The sequence below is a fragment of the Suricata suricatta genome, chromosome 7 (genome assembly GCF_006229205.1).
Source record: "Suricata suricatta isolate VVHF042 chromosome 7, meerkat_22Aug2017_6uvM2_HiC, whole genome shotgun sequence".
NCBI classification, from domain to species: Eukaryota; Metazoa; Chordata; class Mammalia; order Carnivora; family Herpestidae; genus Suricata; species Suricata suricatta.
The window spans coordinates 114012015-114031067 of record NC_043706.1 but is presented as its reverse complement, the minus strand read 5'-3'; the positions used below and the strand labels follow the sequence as shown (position 1 = coordinate 114031067).

Genomic DNA, 19053 nt, shown 5'->3' with positions numbered 1-19053 from the left:
AGAAGCCACAGATTTTTGCTGTATTTACGTCAAATAAAAATCTAATTTACAAATGGAAATGCTACAGGGTAAGGTTTGGCCGGGATGGGATCACGTGTTTGAGTTTCCGCAGGAACTAGTTTCTTTCTTGCAGACCTTACCTTTCTCGCAGCTGCAAGTCAGGCTGTCAGTCACTTTCTCCTGCGACCTGAAACCAAAAACATGCTGTGATTTTCATGACAAGCTAAAATGAAAACTCCTAGTCCTAAATTTGCTAATCATATCTTCAAAGTAGAAATTACATTTCCCTTCTCTTCAGGATTTGCCCATCTAACACTATCTGCTGACTTCTATACATGCACAATTTTTATAAGATCAACTCAGCATTAATCATCAACCCAAAAAAATGTGTGGGTTAAATGAGTCTAACTTCCTTCTGGGGGTGGAAGGGGAGACAGACATTTGACCTTTCTTTGCACTTGTTTGTTTTAATTTTTGGTTCAACATACACATCATGAATTAGTCCACAAACCAAATGAGCATATGTTTCACCAATTTTAGTGATTTTTCAGTTTGCTTTACCTTTGATTTAATTCGTTAGGGTTTTGTTTTGTTTTGTTTTGTTTTGTTTTGTTTTTAAAGACATCCACCAAACACTGACTCTGTATTGTTTTACCCAATCATCTTCTAATCCAATTGTTGGTTCTCTTGACTGTCTGATAATCACAATCGCCCATCTTCCTAATCTGAGAGAGTTGTAGAATTCTCCTTATAATACTCTCAAGGTATTCTTTGAGAGTGATTCTACCACCTTAGTCCATATGTAAACACACCCCATACAGACAAGCTACTTACCTATTTACCTAAATGGACCTGCAGAATTTAAGAGAAGTGTAGCTCATAGTTTATATTTATACTTAACTCCTGATACTCTAATCCAGGGTGAAGGGAAGAGAAATTTAACAAGGTTGACTTACAGAGTCTGTAATGTCCTATTTTAATACCCAGATATTTAACACTCTTTGTGACTATTTGAGAGAATTTCCAAGAGTTTGATAACGTAAGAACTAGTTGTACTATTAGTGAGAAGGAATACCCCTACTTCCATGCCTTTAGGATGCTGGCTGACCCAAGAGTAGCCCGATCAAATCAATTTAAGTCAATTCATACTTATTAATATGCAAAGCACTCTGCTGGAGATGGAGACATTTAAGACAAGCACACACTAGGCCTAAGGAGTTTCTGGACAAAATAGTACGCTTTATCATATCTGGAGAAACAAAAATCTGCTTATGCTAAAAGTAATTAGTCTTCCCTCTAGTTTTGCATTTGTTTTAACTTCTCTTCCAAATATATTCCGAGAACAGAATGACATAATTGCTAACACGCAATCCAAGACACATGAGGTGCCTGTGGCTTCCAGCTGTATAATGGTATATGTCTTGTATAAAGTAAACAATTACACTAATCTTATATATAAATTCTGTTTACTTTCAAAAAGTTCAGGTGCAAACTGAGAACCCCCAATCAAATAAATAGGGATATGACAGATTTCACTGTATTTGTTAACAAATAACATTGCCAAATTTTTTAAAAAATATTTTAAAACAAATTAGTCAGCATTTCTAACTTAAAGATAATAATTATTATTTATTTGGTTCTTAAAATGTTAAAAATAAAATTTTGAGTATCATTTAAGTTGGGTACTGAAATGGACAGTTCTTTATTAACTTAAACTTTGAATAAACATTATGCCTTCATTAAGAATTATATTTTAATTAGGTTTTTTAACTCAAAACAATAGCTCAACCTAAAAAAAATGAGGTGGTAGGCACTTATATTGGTTTCAAAATATATTGTGTATATTACACAACTTCCATACTTTCCTTCAAGTACACTTTATTAGGAAATTTTTTTTATTATACACAACCAAACCAAATATTATATGCTCTACTGATGCAGTGGTTACTAAAAAATAAAAAATAAAAAAGTCCCTGAACTTTACCCTTCCACTTCATATTTTCATGAAATTCTAAGTTACTGCAATGATCTTAAATCTGTGAGTGATTCTTATTAAGAATCACGTGCTTATCCATATAGTCATTTATCCAGCAATAGGTAGGTATTTAAATTCTACAGAAAGCATTATGCTTTGTTCTTTGTGATATACCATTTGAGCTTACAAATATTGAAAGGTCACTATACCCTCTTTACTTTATAAACGGAGATGTGGTGTCTGGAGAAAGGTATGGAATTTGGGGAGTTAGGATGTTGGTGGGAATCTTGGTTTGGTGTACTTACGGGCTCCACGGCACAGACATGATTCACCATCTCATGCCCCAACTCTGCCACTCCCCTTATCTACAAAAAGGACATACATTTTATTTTATTTACTTATTTTTAATGTTTATTTATTATTGAGAGACAGAGTATGAGCATGGGAGGGGCAGGGAGAGAGGGAGAGACCCAGAATCCAAAGCAGGCTCCAGGCTCTGAGCTGTCAGCACAGAGCCTGATGCGGGACTGGAACACACAGCCCATGAGATCATGACCTGAGCCGAAGACAGATGCCCAGCCGACTGAGCCACCCAGGCGCCCCAGGACATACATTTTAGAAACTTGCAGGTTGTGTGAGGATCTGCGCTAATGGGTCCTCAATGAGGTAGCCCCTACGGTTATGGTGAACACACGGGAGTGTCACCTTTGCAGATTGTGGAGAGGCTCCTCTCTTCCGCTAAGCACACGCATGGTCACAGGGAATCTGTATGAGAAGGGAGACCGCACCGCATCCACTGAGCCCCTGCAGCTGTTTCTGGACTGTGCACAGGGGGTTGCTGGGAAAACATGAAGGTGTGGTGAGAAGATGAGTGGACAGAGGAGCCTGCCACACAGACGGGGGCACTGACTTTACCACTGAAAGCTGGTTTTATTTCTTCAGTTAACCAGTATTTGGACAGAACAGTGTCTAAATTTCCTTCCGTGTGTTCTCACACTTGATGTATAGTGAAAGGGTCGCCTAGATAGTTTCAACACTGTGCACTAGATGCACTGGAAAAGTCTAGCACCTGGAAAAGAAAAATGTATATGTCCACTCAATGCGAATACCTTATTAATGGCAATATAAGTTTCATTTTACACTTTATTTTGCATTTTTGTGACTTTTCACTTTTTCCTTCTTGTTAGCTCATCTTGTGTCTCCAAACTGTTATAATTCTGGTACTTTTTTTCATTTAGGTCCTGAACACAATACTTTAGAGCCAAATTGCCAGTTCAAAGCCAGATATTGGACAACACCATCATTAAAGAATACATTTGTTCTACAAACCCTTACTCAACAAATTCCCATCAAGTAATATCTATAAATGAGGTGCTGGGCTTGGTACAATGGGCAAAGGGGGAAATTATTCAATTCTGCTCTTGTGGAACCCCATCTGGTAAGGGCTACAGGCAAACCACCATACAAGCAGAGAAAGGCTATTGAAGGATAAGCCCTAGCCAGGTCTGGAAAGCCAAGAGAGCATGTAGCAGATTCGCTGAGAGCTGAAGAATGAAGAAGAGTTGGCCAGTCTGCACAAAGGCATAAAAACACAAAACTCTTGCTAAAGTCCATTAGCCTAACAGACCTCACGCTAGCAACGTCCACCCATTACTATGCGCACCCATTACTGAGCGAATGGATGAATGAAAGAATGTGTGAGTCAGCTTGGCTCAAGTAATATTCACTTTAGCCATGTCTGTTCCTGGTTAATATAAACATTCTCAATCCATTATAGCTATTGGAAGCCCACATCCTATAAGGAGTCATGGAAAGCCACAAAAATGAAGAAAAAAAATATAATCTCTGCCCTCAAGAAAGAGGCATTAATTTGACAAATATTTATTGTGCTTTAAGTTTTCTCCAATATGCCTGGCATTCTGCAGGTTGTGGAGAGAAAAAGTAATACATACATTAATAAATAGTTTTATTAAATCAAGAGGAGAAACAGAAGCCTAACATTTCCAGCATTACTAATTTTTAGTTTTGAAACTCTCTTAAGTTTACCCTCTATATCTGCAAATTTCTTCTTAGCACGCTCTGAGCTCTGATGAACTATTATAAAGTGAAGTGCTGTATGTATGTTCCAAAAGATGAGAGGACTCAAAATAAAAGCGATGTGCTCAACATTAGAGTTAAAGAAGGAAATTATGATTCTGATTCTTTTTTTTTTTTTTTTTTTGAGAGACAGAGAGGGACAGTGTGAGCAGGGGAGGGTCAGAGAGAAAGGAAGGCACAGAATCCGAAGACAGGCTCCAGGCTCTGAGCTAGCTGTCGGCACAGGGCTTGATGCAGGGCTCAAACCCATGAACCATGAGATCATGACCTGAGAGCCAAAGTCGGACGCTTAATGGACTGAGCCACCCAGGTGCTCCAATTCTGATTCTTACAATGCATACCTTTCCCTAATCTTTCCAGTTCATCCCTGTGTTGCTCAGGTCAAAACAGCCCATCTCTTCTCGAGAATAAATGCCACAGCATTTACAAAGTCAAGACTATTTGCACCATTCCCAAAGTTCGGAGCTCCTACTGCTCCTCTTTTCCTTACTCTTTAACACAGTTTATGTCCATGTAAAAGTCATCCAGGTTTCTCCATATTGGTTACCTATCTCTCTTTACTCCTGGAGCACTGACTGATATATCTATCTGTGACCACTTAATGCCTTACTACTGACCCACTGACATTCAAGCAAGAGTTCTTTAGCCTCATATGATAGAGCATGTGGCTCTATCATAATCTATGCTTCAAAGTTCCTCGAAAGTTCTAATTTCAGGGTCATTTGCTCCCGAGTTCTCAATGTCCTGTGGTTCCCATGTCACACAAATGTGAGGTCACTGGTTTAACTCTTAGTCCACATATGATTCGCTTCTGCAAACAGATTGTAGTAACTTCACAGTAAGCAGGAACTAAGTGTCTTTTAATATCCCACTGTATTTAACACAATATTAAAAAGATAGCAAATTCTCAAAAAATCAAAACATTTGTAAGTTATTTCTTTAGAAGGGAAACAACAACAAATGGCTGATTGACTTTAATCTGGGTTATTTGAATAGCTTTATTGGTCTGGAATAGTTTCCCACTAAGATCTTCTTATGCCTTAGGTTAGGCAACCTTAACAACTGTATTAATTTTTTAAAGTATATCAGCCAGTCAGTTAGTCGGCAAGTTTTCCTAAATACCTACTGGTGTTACTACTCATTTTTCTAGAGAATTATTTGCCATAATAAATTATGGCTTGAATAAAATAAACTCTGTATTCTCTAGTATTCTAAAAAGCATAAGTTTACCAGGTATGAATACAAGCTTCAGAAAATTTATTTATATAATCAATAAGTACAAAATACCTATGAACTGATATAAATATGCTATAATAAAAATCACCATAGTTCCTAAAACTTCAGTAATTATGCAATTTTAGCTAAATATAGAATATTTGTAGGATATTTTAAAGTTCAAGCCAGTTCCCAAACTTTACATAAGGAATTCATTCAGTGGTGGATTTGTTTGCAGTTGATACCATGTGAGAGGTTATTCACAAATACTCAGAAGTCAACTTCCAAGAAAAACCTTAAATTACCTAGAAACTTTAAAAAAAAAAAGATAGGAATTTGCCAGTAAGCTCTGCTATGATCTTTGATATCTTAAGAAGAAAAATGCCTTTACTTTTGTCATTCTAAAATTTTAGAAATTTTAGAAAGCCTTTGCTCTAAAATGTCATAAGAATATTATTCTCTATTCATTCCACTATGTAAAAAACACTGAAAAGCACTATTATATCCCAACACTGTGACATAATTAGAAACTGTTAAAAGTAATTACATTAGAAAATATAAATGTAAAAGTAAAACTATATCTCTTTCACATTGATGAAATCTGTATTCACCAGGACATTTTTAGGTGCAATATCCAGAAACTCTATGTATAAATATATCTGTGTGTGTGTCTACATCTGTCTATCTATACATCTCTATATCTATGTCTAGCTAGATATGGATATCTAGATAGATAGATCTAGATCATATCTATCTAATAGATATAGATATCTAGATATAGATATCAATATAGATATAAAATGTCCAGTGAGTGGGTTCAAAAAGACAGAAAAATAAACTTAGAGATCAAGACCAGCATTTAAAATAAATGGAATGGAATCAATTTTAAAATATCAAAGGCATCACATAAATTAACAATAAATATTATCTCTCTGAAGTTCGTTTCACTGTGTATGTATATGCGTGAGTGTATATTTCCTGGATCAAATATACAATGAGATCCTACTGCAGTCAAAAGTGTATTTGGTATAAACACACCTTACAACTTCTCAAAGTGCCGAATGAGCAAAATGACCAAAGTTATTCAAGCATGAAACATATGATAAAATTGCAAGTTACTGAAACTAACTGGAGCAAAATAGGAAGTGAAAAACAGTGACTAGAACAGGGTTGGTGAGTAGTGAGACATAAAAATGGACAAGATAGGAGCCAGACACAGGGCCCTATTTTAGAGGCAATGGGAACTATGTGAAGATTTTAAGCAGGTTAAGCAAGTACTTTGCATTGATAGATTCTTCAGGCAGCAGTGGAAGGAATAAATTGAAGAGGACAAATAATGTAGGTCAAAAGACCAGTTAACAGAAAGACTAATGCACTGATTCAGACAAAAGATGCTGATGGCATGATATGTTGGGAAGATATACTGAGAAAGTAGACACCACAGAGCTTTGTGACTGATTGAATACAGGAGGGAAAAGAGAAAAAAGAACATCCAACAACGCACAGGCTTCACTATGGAGTGGTATGCTGCTTCCAATCACTAAATCTGGGAATGCATTAAAGGGAAGAAATTTGGGAGCAGAGGGAACGAGTTTGGTTTTGAATATGCGAATTTCATGATGTATGTAAGACATTCAGATTAATGTCCTGCACACAGCACAGATGAACCCAGAATTAAATTTGTGATTGAGATTCAGAGAGCAGGGAACCATCATCCATGTGGTGGTAAAAGCATACAGAAGAAAGAAAAGGACCTGGGACAAAAGACTATAGGACATCCACATCAGGGAGAAGGCAAAGGGAAAGAAGACTCAAGGGAGACCAAAGAAAATGGTCAAAGAGATGGAGAGAGAAGGGACTCAACAATACTCACAGAGAGATCAAGATATGAAAGAACTGAAAAGAATCTAAATTGGATTTAGCAAGAAAGAGGTGCTTTGGTGCTCATTTGTGGTGCTAGATCAGGAGACTTATTGCAGTGGGTTGAATGGTAAATCAAAGGCTAAGTATTTGGCGATTGTAAATACAGACGGTGTGTGTGTGTGTGTGTGTGTGTGTGTGTGTGTGTGTGTGTGTGTGATTGTGCGTGTGAATATGTATGTTTTAGGAGCTTCAGAGTTAAAAAAAAAAGGCAGCAATGGGAAGGTTGTTTTGTTTGTTTGGGGATTCTTTGTTTTTCATGTGAAGGAAATGTGCACATCTTGATAGGGTGAGAAGAAACTAGTAGACAAAAAGATATTGGAAGACCAGAGAAAGTGAGAAGAGAGAACATGGTTGCATAGGAGACAGGTAAGGTTGGACCAACAGCACGAGCAGAAGTCTGTCTGCACCAGTGCTGCCCAGTGGGACTTGCTACAATGACATCAAGGTTCATCATACCATCCAATACAGAAGCCACTAGCTGTACGTGACTACTGAGCACTTGAAATGTGACTAGTAAAACTGAGGAAGTGAATTTTAAATTTTGGCTAATTTAAATTGAAACAGCTATATATAACTTCCAGCTATGGAACTGAATGGTACAGCTCTACACTAATGGAAAGAATATGAGGCTGAGGACCCATCAGTCCTTGAAGGGCATTTGAGCTGTCATGCCTGATGGTTCCATGTAGGAAGGAATGCCGCTCTGCTGAGAGATGGTGTAGGGGCAGGGTAGGACCCTTGAGGGAAGAATAAGGATTAGAAGGGATGTAAGAGAAAAGATAAGAAAGAGGTGACCAGAACAATGAAAAGCACAACATGGCAGAACTGAGGGTCCAGCTGAGACTGGAGACCACAAATACATGGCAGGCAGTATAGGAACAACTAAGACAGGGGGCTGGCTTGATAAAGGCTTGGGAGACTAAATGCCAGAGGTCCGAACAAGAGACCATTGACATAAAACATGGTGCCATGGACAGGAATAGAAGCAAAGCCATGTGCTCAGAAGAAAAGAAGTGGGCAAGAGATCAAGGTCTCAATCAGGTCAAATAATTGACAGAAAGGGTAAGTGAGTGAGAGGGAGAAAGCAGGAGAGGATGGATGGTTTAGGACCCAAGGGAATGGAGTAGTTCTAGGTAATGTCAGGGTTTGGGGCAAGTCTTAATGGGCTTAAAAGAAGCAGGCAACAAGAACTTAGAAGTCTGGATGGTTGTTCTGGTGAGTGTTGGCATAACCCATGATGGTGGCAGCAGTTGAGGTTCAATGAAAGAACATGAGCCAAGTGCAAAGCCCCCAACAAGTCCACAAATCAGTAGGCATGCTATAATGACACATAAGAAGAAATCCCATAAGAATAATTGTTAGGACAGGGTTTCCTCAGAATTCTGCACCAAACTCAAGAGGGAAAGGAAGGACAAGTATGACAAATAATGGTCTCAACTGCAGCATAGCAGGAAGTCCTGAAGAGGGACTTTCTTGGAGAGGCAGAGAGATAGGAGAGCTGACCAACTATCTGCAAAGATGATTATCTCCCAACAAGGATGGGTCACGTTGGTCCCGTGAATAACCTGTCCAACCTGTAAGTTCTCTATTCAGCTTCTCTAGGACTTTTGTTACACTTTTCTCCAAAGAGGCAGAGGAAGTAACCATGTTTTTGGCTATTAGTATTATAAAATCAGGTCACAATTTTTGCAGCTCTTAAATGCAACTGTATTGTTGAAAGAAATATCCTGTTTTCCACTCCCACACCTATAGCTAGAACTAGAGTGATCTAGCTATTGAATTTCACCAGGTTAAATTTCTCCGTGTGTGCCCAGCGGGTTCAGTATCATCCATCTTGCAAAGCCATGTCAAATTCTTGTATCCAAGTCATTCTCATCCTAATTTTATATATATTAACACTTACTCTCTTTCTTTCTCTCCCTCTCCCTCTTTCATTTTATGACCGTAATGGCAAAAACTAGAAACTTAAAATGTCTCCTCTCTCCTGTAGTGCCAATAATGCCCATACATAGACACATACACACATATACACACACACACACACACACACACACACACACACACACGCATTCACCTCTCTATGTCACAGATAGTCTCCAGGCACTGTTTTTACACTACTACAAAATTATTAAATCTAAGATTGAACGGTGGCCTTACGTATTAATTTATCATAAATATTTCAATTTTCTCAGGGTATTAATATAATCTGTTTAGATGTTTTAGATATGGACATTCTTAATAATAATTGGTATCAAATCCCTTAAACTGTATTATTCGCTTCTTTCAAGAACCTATACTCCCCCCTGTGGCAATTTGATGGAAAAAAAAAAACCACACCAAAAAAACAACAACAACAAAAAAAAACCCAGAAAATGGGACCCTAAGGACAGAATCACAATTCATAAATCATTCAGAAGTGACATAACAATGGTATGTGGCTTGCCTGAAAAAGGCTGTCAACAGAAAGTCACAACATTCTTTTCATCCTGTGGAATCTGCATAATTCATGACCCCAAAACCTACTGGGCTAAGGGCTCATTTTTGGCAAATGCTAAGGCAGAGATTTAGTATCTGAAAATATTTAGATAGGAGTTAAAAGGAAAGTTTTATTTTACTTTAAAAATCATTTTTTGAGTGCTTATCCTATGAAAAGCATTGTGCTTCATGCTTTACAAGTTTTCTGGTATTTAATCCTTACAAATTATCACACCAATCTTATGAGGTGGGCAGTGCTAGTGCCTACAACTTAAAAGGAGCCAACTGAGGCTTTGATTGAGTAGTCTGCCTGATGTCAGACATTTAATAGACACAGCTAAATAGCAGAACAAGGAAGAAGAAAGAAAAAAAGCTCTCTCCTGAAATAGTCAAAAAGAGAAATGGAAATTCCAGCAAATTCTATATTCAAGTCAGTTCTATGCTAACCTCTATGATTAGAACATTTGAACTCCAAATAACAAAAAGTTGGCCTAGCTAATACAAAATAATGGCTAATTTCATGGAATGCTTTAAACTACAGAATTGGCCTACTTCAATGAACTTTTAGTAAAGTTTCACACTAGAATATTAAACTAGAACTGTTGGAAAAAATCTTGTTTAATTAAATATGAACCAAGCTTATTTTGTCAGGCTTTATTCTTGAGATCTTAAAACTAAATATAAACATCTAAGTTTTTTGGTGTTTTCTTTTTTGTTTTTGTTGTTGTTTTTGGGGTGTGTGTGTGTGTGTGTGTGTGTGTGTGTTTTAGTGATCTATTGGTATCTTTTCACGTTTGCTCTTCCAGGCCTAGCCTGATTCAATACTGAGCTGCCTCAATGGGAAAACAGTATTTCCCTCCCACCAGCACTGTCAGGAAAAGTAGGAAAGCCCAAGCGAAGTGACCTTCAGCAGCGTGTCTCTAAAGGATGGCAGGTGATGCACCTGCCTATGTATTTGGTGCCTTATGCTGCCTCAGGTCACCTGCCCTCATATTGGCCTTAACAGTCTACTTCCTGTACACAAAGGAGGCTCCAGCTTGCCCTTTGTACTCAACATAAAGTCATTTTCCCTTCTTCAAAATCTGGAAGGGATGCCTGAGAAAGACAGGAGTTTGGAGCTCCTGAGCTCTCTTCAGATTTAGTCAGGCTTCCGCTGAGTGAGATGAGAATCTCAGAGAAGCAGAAGTGGTATCACCACACCGAGGGGTCCCCTCTTGCGCAGGTCCCCCAGAAGCTGGCTGCGAATAATCTGCCTGACTGGTGAGGGACAGGCCTGCGTGGAAGGTGGTGAAAGCTGACAGGGATACTTGGGCTGCAACAGTGCCCGGCCCTACTGCAAAATAAAATTGGTTCAAAGTCTATCTGAAGCTGGCCCGGAAGTTTGCTTGCTCACCTACAGAGCTGAAAACAAGCAGAAAGAGTTTCGAGCATCAACCATATATGGAAATGGCAGGGCAAAACGCATGAGCAAGAAGAATAAACAGAGAGCAGCTAGAAATGATGAAAATCACCACAGAAGATTCACGGGTACAAAATCAGCTTTCATCATTTGTATGTGAGAAATAGCTTAATGGTTAAATATGTCCAGACATTAGCAAGTCTATGGTCATAAGAAACTTTTTCCTATAGTTGTTAATTTCACATACATGCATGGGCCAATAAGAAAAGCCCCTCATTAGAAACTTGTCATTCCTAGAAAACACTCGTAACTGTGACTCTGTGTAGTTATGACATGGATCTCAATCCATTAATATGACAATGGTCAGGATTCAAATCACATTATTTCACTGTGAAGGGAGACAAGAAAACAGCTGTAAGCCTGAAATACAAACTGTATTCAGTTTAAGGAAAGCGCATTTTTACTGAAGATGAAGTTCATTAAATGAGCATTATGTCAATGGCGTGCTGGAATGTGTCTATTAAGGGACATGTGTAAGGAATCTGTGTTGATGGTGAATATTGCTTCAGTGCTGATGGCCTGAGGCTCTATCGCGATATTTATTCATAAGGGTAGCTAATCAGTGAATGATGCAATTATCCAAGGAGACTTTCATGATGCCTGTGGTTGGTCTGAGACTCGGTCTAAACAAGACTGAACTGAGTTAGAGACTGAACATTTTCAGTGTGGGCTGAAGCTGATGTCACAGTGGTGCACACCCAGATATTACGCCTTCCAAAACATATCCATCATCTTGATTCATTTTTCCTTTTTCAGCTACCTCAGCTCATCAGTAGATAACAAGCAACACATCTGTCTATACAGGAAAAATCACAAAAAATCTTAACTGTCAAAAAAAAACAAAATAAAACAACAACAACAACAACAAAAAAAACCTCTGTCTAAATCCAAGGTTCTCTCCTAATGTAGACCAGTAATCATGATCTTTATACTTCATGCTCAGCTCAGACCACCGCATAATACTGACGCTGCCAAGTAACCCACAGAGTTTTATTTCATATGCTTTCCAGGGTGTGTGCTTTAAGAGTTGAAGAAAATTGGAGATAACTATCTTAAGAACATACATTGTTGGGGTGCCTGGGTGGCTCAGTCGGTTAAGAGTTTGACTTTGGCTCAGGTCATGATCTCACAGTTCATGGGTTCGAGCCCCATGTCAGGCTCTGTGCTGACAGCTAGTTCAGAGCCTGGAGCCTGTCTTCAGATCCTGTGACTCCTTCTCTCTCTCACCCTCCCCTGCTCGCTCGCTCGCTCGCTCTCTCTCTCTCTCTCTCTCTCTCTCTCTCAAAAATAAATAAAAACATTTTAAAAACAAGAACATATTGTTCAGAGATCCTTGTATATAGAATGTGAAGGAAAGAAGCAGTGGAGTTTGGAGGAAGAGTCAAGGGTGTCCCCTTCAGAAGAACTGAATTCAAATTTGCATGTTCCTGCCTCTGACCAAGCTTGTGTTATGTCACGTGCCTCCTTGGACCTCAATTTTCTTACTTGAAAAATGGGGAGGATGATCCCTCACACAGTTGTGATGAAGCTGAAGAGACACAGCGTACATGAGAGGGCTTTTTAAATATAAAATTCCTACCTAAATGGAAGATGATACAGCTATACAGAGTATCCATTTTCGGCACTCAGACAAAGCTCTAAGCAGCATTCTTGTTAAATTGATCAGACAAAATCGGCATTGTACATTCCACTGCCAAACTAAACAATGCCTCAGTTCACGTTCACTTCAAATCTGAGGATGTCAAGATTAAATGGAGCGTTCTTTTCTTCTTCATATGGGGTGTAAATTCTTAGAAGGTAAGGTACCTTCTGAGAAGGCCTTATCCATGTATCCAGATTTTCATATAGAATTCCTACAGGTGTAGTTATTTGAAAGTCCACACATAGGAAAACATCTTGGAAACTCTTTGGATAATTTGAACAACTTAGCATTCAGCATTCTAGAATGTACTGGCTACCAGTTACCATTTAATTTGAAAACTTGCTTGTCGACATCATGGTGCACAGTTCACATTACAAAATGAAATGGAAGAAAAATATTAATTCAAATGTATAGAGAGTGTGAAATGTCTGTGGCCTTATGTTAGGCAAAAGAATACCATCTTGGTTTCTGAGAAATAAAAATATCTAAAGAAAATATGCACATAGGCAATAATAACTTTTTAGTTCTTTATTTAATAGTTATACACCGTATTCTCACTTAAGGATTAGTGGTAGCTTATGTGCTTTTCACTGAAGAAAGAAGGACTCTTTGGACCTCCCTTCCCCATGAAAAAACTGGAATAATAATTCAAAAATGGAAATGAAGGGAGAAGATGTCACCATGTGACTAAAATAAGCTAAGTACAGAATTTTTTTTTACATATCCCGAAAACTATGATTAAAAGAGAAATAGAATGTGCTAGTTCTTTCATACAGATGCTATGTAATGGCATAAGACAAGTAAAGTTTCCTTTGTGAAGTGTCTCTGTCAATTTTGAGCATCTAATCAAAAAAATCAAGAAGTAGGATTTGATTGTGTCAGCTCTCACAGAGTTTTAACACTCTAAAATCCTTGCAAAACTGAATGGTGTTATAAACTCAGACTGTGATGGGCTTTTAAAATTAAAGCTGAGTTGGGCTTAGTGTTGAGGGCAAGGCAGAACCATTGAAGAATGGACAGAAATTGGTAAATTCAAAATCTGAATATGTTATGTAGAAGTACTTTCATAAACATGGTGTCCTTGGGCTGAAAAAGGACCCTGAACAGGTGGGAAGTTTGGGCTCAGTGAGGACTAGGACCCTCGCTGAGACTGCATGACAGGCAAATGACAGGTGTGGAGCTCACACCTCCGGGCTTCTGGTTAGTCCTCTGAGCCCTAGCTAATGTTTTTATTTTTTAAGGTTATTTATTTATTTTGAGAGAGAGAGGACAAGCAGAGGAGAGGCAGAGAAAGAGAGAGAGAGAGAGAGAGAGAGAGAGAGAGAGAATCCCAAGTAGGCTCCACACTGTCAACATGGAGCACGGTAAGGGGCTCGAACCCACGAATCGTTGAGATCATACCCTGAGCCAAAACCAAGAGTTGACTGAACCCCTGGCGCCCCTATCTAATGGTTTTTGAAATGTCCTCCAGAGAGCGGTGCCTGGCTGTCAGTCAGAAGACCATTTGATTTGTGATCTCAAGTTCCTGAGTTCCAGCCCCACGTTGGGTATAGAGATTACTCAAATAAATAAGTAATTAAAAACAAACAGACAACATATTCCAGGGAGCTCTGAAGTGGTGAGAAGGCGCTCCAGCTTGTTGGTAGGAGGTGGGACACATTTCAAAGGGTGAGCTGATGGGGCCTTAACGTGTCCCACTTCCCCACACCTCAGCAGAATCTCTAGGGACACATTCACTTATCTATTTTACATTTGTCCTTTCAAAATGTTTATCCCTCCCCTTACTCCCATTCTTTAAAACAAATTATCCAGTCTCAATGCTCTGTTCCTCCTAAACCTATTGATTTGGTTTCCCCAAAGGGCACATTTGAAAAACTGGTGACCTCCCTTCTTTTACATTCCCTCTCATCGCCTAAAGTACCACCAAGGAGACCCTTCCCATTTGAGCAAATAAAACAAAGGGCTGTCGAGATGCAGGGTTGCTAAACTGTAATGAATCGGAGTTGCTAATGTGCCAGGAAAAGTGTTGGAGGCCCATTTCCATCCGCAGTAGCATCCGCGTTCTCCGTCACCATCTCAGATTAATGCAAGCCGACTAGAGTCAGCACAGGACTTTAGTCACATAAGTGAGACAAGTAGTAAACTGAAGGAAATATCCTTTTTTTTTTTTAACTCCTTTCCTTTCTCCCTCTGACCCTCAGCTCCATCTACAAGCAAGCAAATGAACAGGTAAACAGAAACACAGCCCGCACGGAGCAGTCTTGACTACATTCAGAGAAACACCTTTGCATTAGAAAATATCCCGAGAAAGTCAGAGAACTCATTATAAGGAGGAAAGAGCAGGGAGGAAATGGATGTAATTTAGATAGTAAACATCCTCACTTCGTTCCCACCTCTGAACGCCCAGGGAGTACGCCCTCTCTTTAACCTTCATCTTAAGCAAATACAAGGCAATGGAAACCAAGCCAGAGTCCCTGAAGTGTTTAGGATAATATTTATGACTATTTTTCAAAAAGCCATCGGGCACATCATTTTTTTTTTTTTGGTGAAATTCATTTACCTGATTAAATTTAAGCATGCTAGAAACATCCAAAGCCCATTCCTAACCCACTATAATAAAAAACTGGTTCTCTGTCCAGATGCCCTTATACGGCCAGACTTCCTATAAACCTGACAGCGCAGTGTATGCATTGCGTATGGGTCCTGGCGCTGAGTCACATTCCTCCGTATGTTTCCCTGGGACTCTGATTTCCTCTTTGAGGGCTGGCACAGACTCCTACTTGCTCTTATAAGAAAATGTCTATGACTGAAAGTTGGAAATGTGCAAGATTCCTTCTTTAAGTACACAAACACTCCAAAGTCTGGCCACTTTCCTGCAGTCCTGCCAGCTTTTCTCTATGTCTGATACCTGATCAAGTAACCTTTTTTCAGGGGGAAAAAAAAACAACAAAAAAACATAAGAGAAGGAATGTAATACATCCACAGCGGAACATCTTACAAGACTTAACCAAACGACCTGAACAAATGATGCCTGAGTAGACACACACCGACCTTATATAGCTCTGCAAACAGGAGTTAGTGGCCAGCTTAGTGTATTCCTCATTAAAAAAAAATAAAAAATAAAAAACACACTTCTTTACCGCCCAGGTGCACACAAACATTTGCTGAGTCATTTATAATGGTGGTAAGAATTCAGATTCCATGGCATAAGTTAAGGACGGAGTGTCAACCTTTCCCTTTGAATTTCCTGGCACTCGATGGTCCCCATAACATAATGTAAATGTACTTTTGAGGCTGTGAATTTCTTGGGTGTCTTCTCTTTCTCTCTGTGTCCCTGTCTCTGTCTCTCTCCGTGTGTCAGTTCCTTAGTAATCTTTTAGGTTAAACTCTTCAGAAAAATTTTGATCATAAAGCTTGAACCTAACCTTATAACGCACAGCATTATTCTTCTATTCTGAGATTCCATGTCCAATAGATTTCTGTATACTCATTTTCTCCTAGCCAATATTAAAACCATCCATTTGGAGCTCCCTATGGACTTTTTGAGACTTTGAGGGACCGTGTGAATTTTATAGAAAAACCAAATTCTTTTTATAATATGTCTTGATGTTTTTCACAAGCCAGCAGAATAATAGTATACATGTGACATTTATGGAAAAAAAGAAAATCAATAAAGAAGTGGGTGGGAAAGAGCACCAATTCCCTAAGAATGTTAATCCAATGAATCATCATCGAATCCTATGAAATAAAACCTTCTCATTATCATCATTTCAATAAGGTCCACTTGGAAATAGGGCCCTTACTTGTGACTTCCCTAAGATTTGTGAATGGCAGTTCCAAGAATATAAACCAGGTCACCCAACTATAATCCAGCCCAGCAATTTATCCCTTTCATGAATGAGAGTCTCCACTCACTGTACGTGAAGCTATTGGTGGTGGTTCTCAGACTCTCCAGAGCATTCTCCCACCCACCTCACCCTGCAAGCCGCAAGAGATCACCACGGAGCCCACATCCCACCTCAGGTGAGGCTCCAACTTCACATCCCTCCCCTTCCCCATCTACCACACCTTTCCAACCATTAGCGGTAGACATAATTCGAGGTTTAGGTCTTGAAAGATTTCACTGTGGCTTCCCACATATTTTGGACTTTTAAAATCATCCACGAGGGAAGAGAAAGTTGGGGGCTAAGTTGCCTTTAATACACATGTGGCTATTAACATAACTTGGAATGTTCTGTCTTTAAATAGGAACTGTTAGGCCTCTTCTCTTTGAGGAATGCTTGGAAAGAACATTAAATAACAATGTTGAAAATTCTTCCTGAGCTTCAGAGCCAGCCCCCACCCCCTCCCCTTGCTGGCCACTCACACTGTTGACATGCAACCACACTGTACAACATGTGGACTGCTTAGGGAGGTAATTGTGTACAGATGATGCGGTCTGTGCTCAAGTTGGAGTGGTTCTTTTCTTCTTGGCTTTTTTGCAATCGAAAGAATCGAAACATAAAAAAAAAAAGATGCGGCCAGTTTAAACAGGCTGTTTTCAAATTATAAATCTATAGTGTCGTTTCTGAAAGCTTGTCTTTGCAGCAAAAATGGGTATGTATGTCTTAAACTTATACAGTGAAACATCAGCAACTGAAATGAATTTACTCATTGGTAACACCAGGGTCAAATGACATGGCATCACAGTAGAAAAAAATGGCCTGACCCTGGAATCACTCTCTTTACAGAAAACGGTAACTGGAGTTATTAACAACAACTACAAAAGCAGTTAATCAGTAGATTCTAAATAAAAGTATAGTGAATTAACTAGGTCCTTCGTGAAACTAGCAATACTGAGAAACAGAAATGTGCCTAGACTTTATTGGCCATATTTCCCATCTGCACACAAGCAAAGAGAACAAAACCCGATGTTTCCTGGACTCCATCTCACCCGACTAGGCTGAAGGCTCCTTGGGAAGTAAGAAGTCACAATCACTGCTCACAGACACATGGAGAGTCGCTAAAATATATTCTTCAGAGACACTCTTAGTTTATAACCAGATATAATGGGGTACACTGTTCTTGTTATATTATCAGATTTTTTACTGCAAGACAACCCAAGTCCAATCCAGATTCGGAGATTAAAGGTTTTAGTATATTAAAAAAAAATCACTCATTTTTCAAAGACTCAGACTGTGGTTAAAACACCCCAAGGAAACCCCAAGCTTCTTGCTGTCCCTCCGGTCTGATGCCTCTCTCTTCCCAACACTCAGCACCTCTACCACCTCCTGGACACATAATCATTTGCTCTGACATAACAACAGACCCACTTTTCTGGAAGAACGGATACCCATTCATCTTTTCTCTCCCTATACCTCCAACAAAGAACTGTTACATATATTAAGAGAAAATAAAGCAAGAGTGCTGGAAATCTCCCCCAGAAAATTGCATCCATACTCCGACCCCTGGCTTTGTTCTCTTTCTCATCTGGCAATAGGCATCCGAACCATTATCTCAAGTGACAAATGATCGAATTCCTCCATCTCCAATATGGAACTTGGAGTTCACAGGTAAGCTTCTTGGGGATTCCAGCTGGCTAAAAGCAACTAACTCCTCTGCTCTCTGAAGAGTTTCAAAGGCAGACGGCCTCTAACTTTAAAATCATTACAAAAAGAATAAAAAAGGAAAGAGACCCTTTCGAATGTTTTAGGAATCCCTGCTGTTAGCCTCTGGGGCTACCTACCCCCTAAAAAGCATTTGTGTCCGTGGGTAGAGCGGGCACAGTTATCAGAAACAGAAGAGAGTGGTATAAAAACTAACAGTGATTGCTGATGTGTTTTTCAATGCTGTAAATCAGGAGTGGTGCGAAGCAGCAAGGGAAAAAAGTCCTATTTGGTGCTGGAAATACTGAGCCTTTTTTTTTTTTTCGGTGAGCTGGAGTGTGCCAGCTTTTTCAGACGGGAGGAATGCTGAGTGTCAAGGGGTCAGGATCAATCCGGTGTGAGTTGATGAGGCAGGAAGGTGGGGAGGAATGCGAGGAATGTCCCTGTTTGTGTAGGACTCCATTCAGCTCATTGGCGAGCCGGGGCCGCCCGGAGCGTATAAAAGCGGCCGGCCGCCCGCCTCGGCCTCACACAACAACTCTTCCCGCTGAGAGGAGGCAGCCAGCGCAACTCCAACCCCGGCGACCGACCGCCTCCGCACGACGGCAGCCGCCCCGGCCGACAGCTCCCACACCTCCGCCCGGTGCGCCCAGGCACCCGCCTCCGGCCCGAGCCCGCGACC

General features: G+C 39.6%; 1 protein-coding gene and 1 long non-coding RNA gene across 2 annotated transcripts in view; one reads left to right on the top strand and one right to left on the bottom strand.

The window, feature by feature from the left end:
• LOC115295166 overlaps positions 1–2807 on the bottom strand; it is a 34849-nt gene extending 32042 nt beyond the window's left edge. Inside the window, exons 1-3 of the long non-coding RNA XR_003910372.1 lie at positions 2681–2807; positions 2281–2340; positions 141–187 (exon numbers count right to left, since the gene is read on the bottom strand). This is a non-coding gene — a long non-coding RNA (uncharacterized LOC115295166). The remainder of the gene's footprint in view (positions 1–140; positions 188–2280; positions 2341–2680) is intronic.
• Positions 2808–10847: 8040 nt separating this feature from the next.
• The window catches only part of CCN2 (cellular communication network factor 2), an 11008-nt gene continuing 2802 nt past the window's right edge, over positions 10848–19053 (top strand). Inside the window, exons 1-5 of the mRNA XM_029943227.1 lie at positions 10848–10945; positions 14988–15015; positions 15426–15512; positions 18266–18338; positions 18703–19014. Coding sequence (XP_029799087.1) covers positions 10848–10945; positions 14988–15015; positions 15426–15512; positions 18266–18338; positions 18703–19014 — 598 coding nt within the window. The remainder of the gene's footprint in view (positions 10946–14987; positions 15016–15425; positions 15513–18265; positions 18339–18702; positions 19015–19053) is intronic.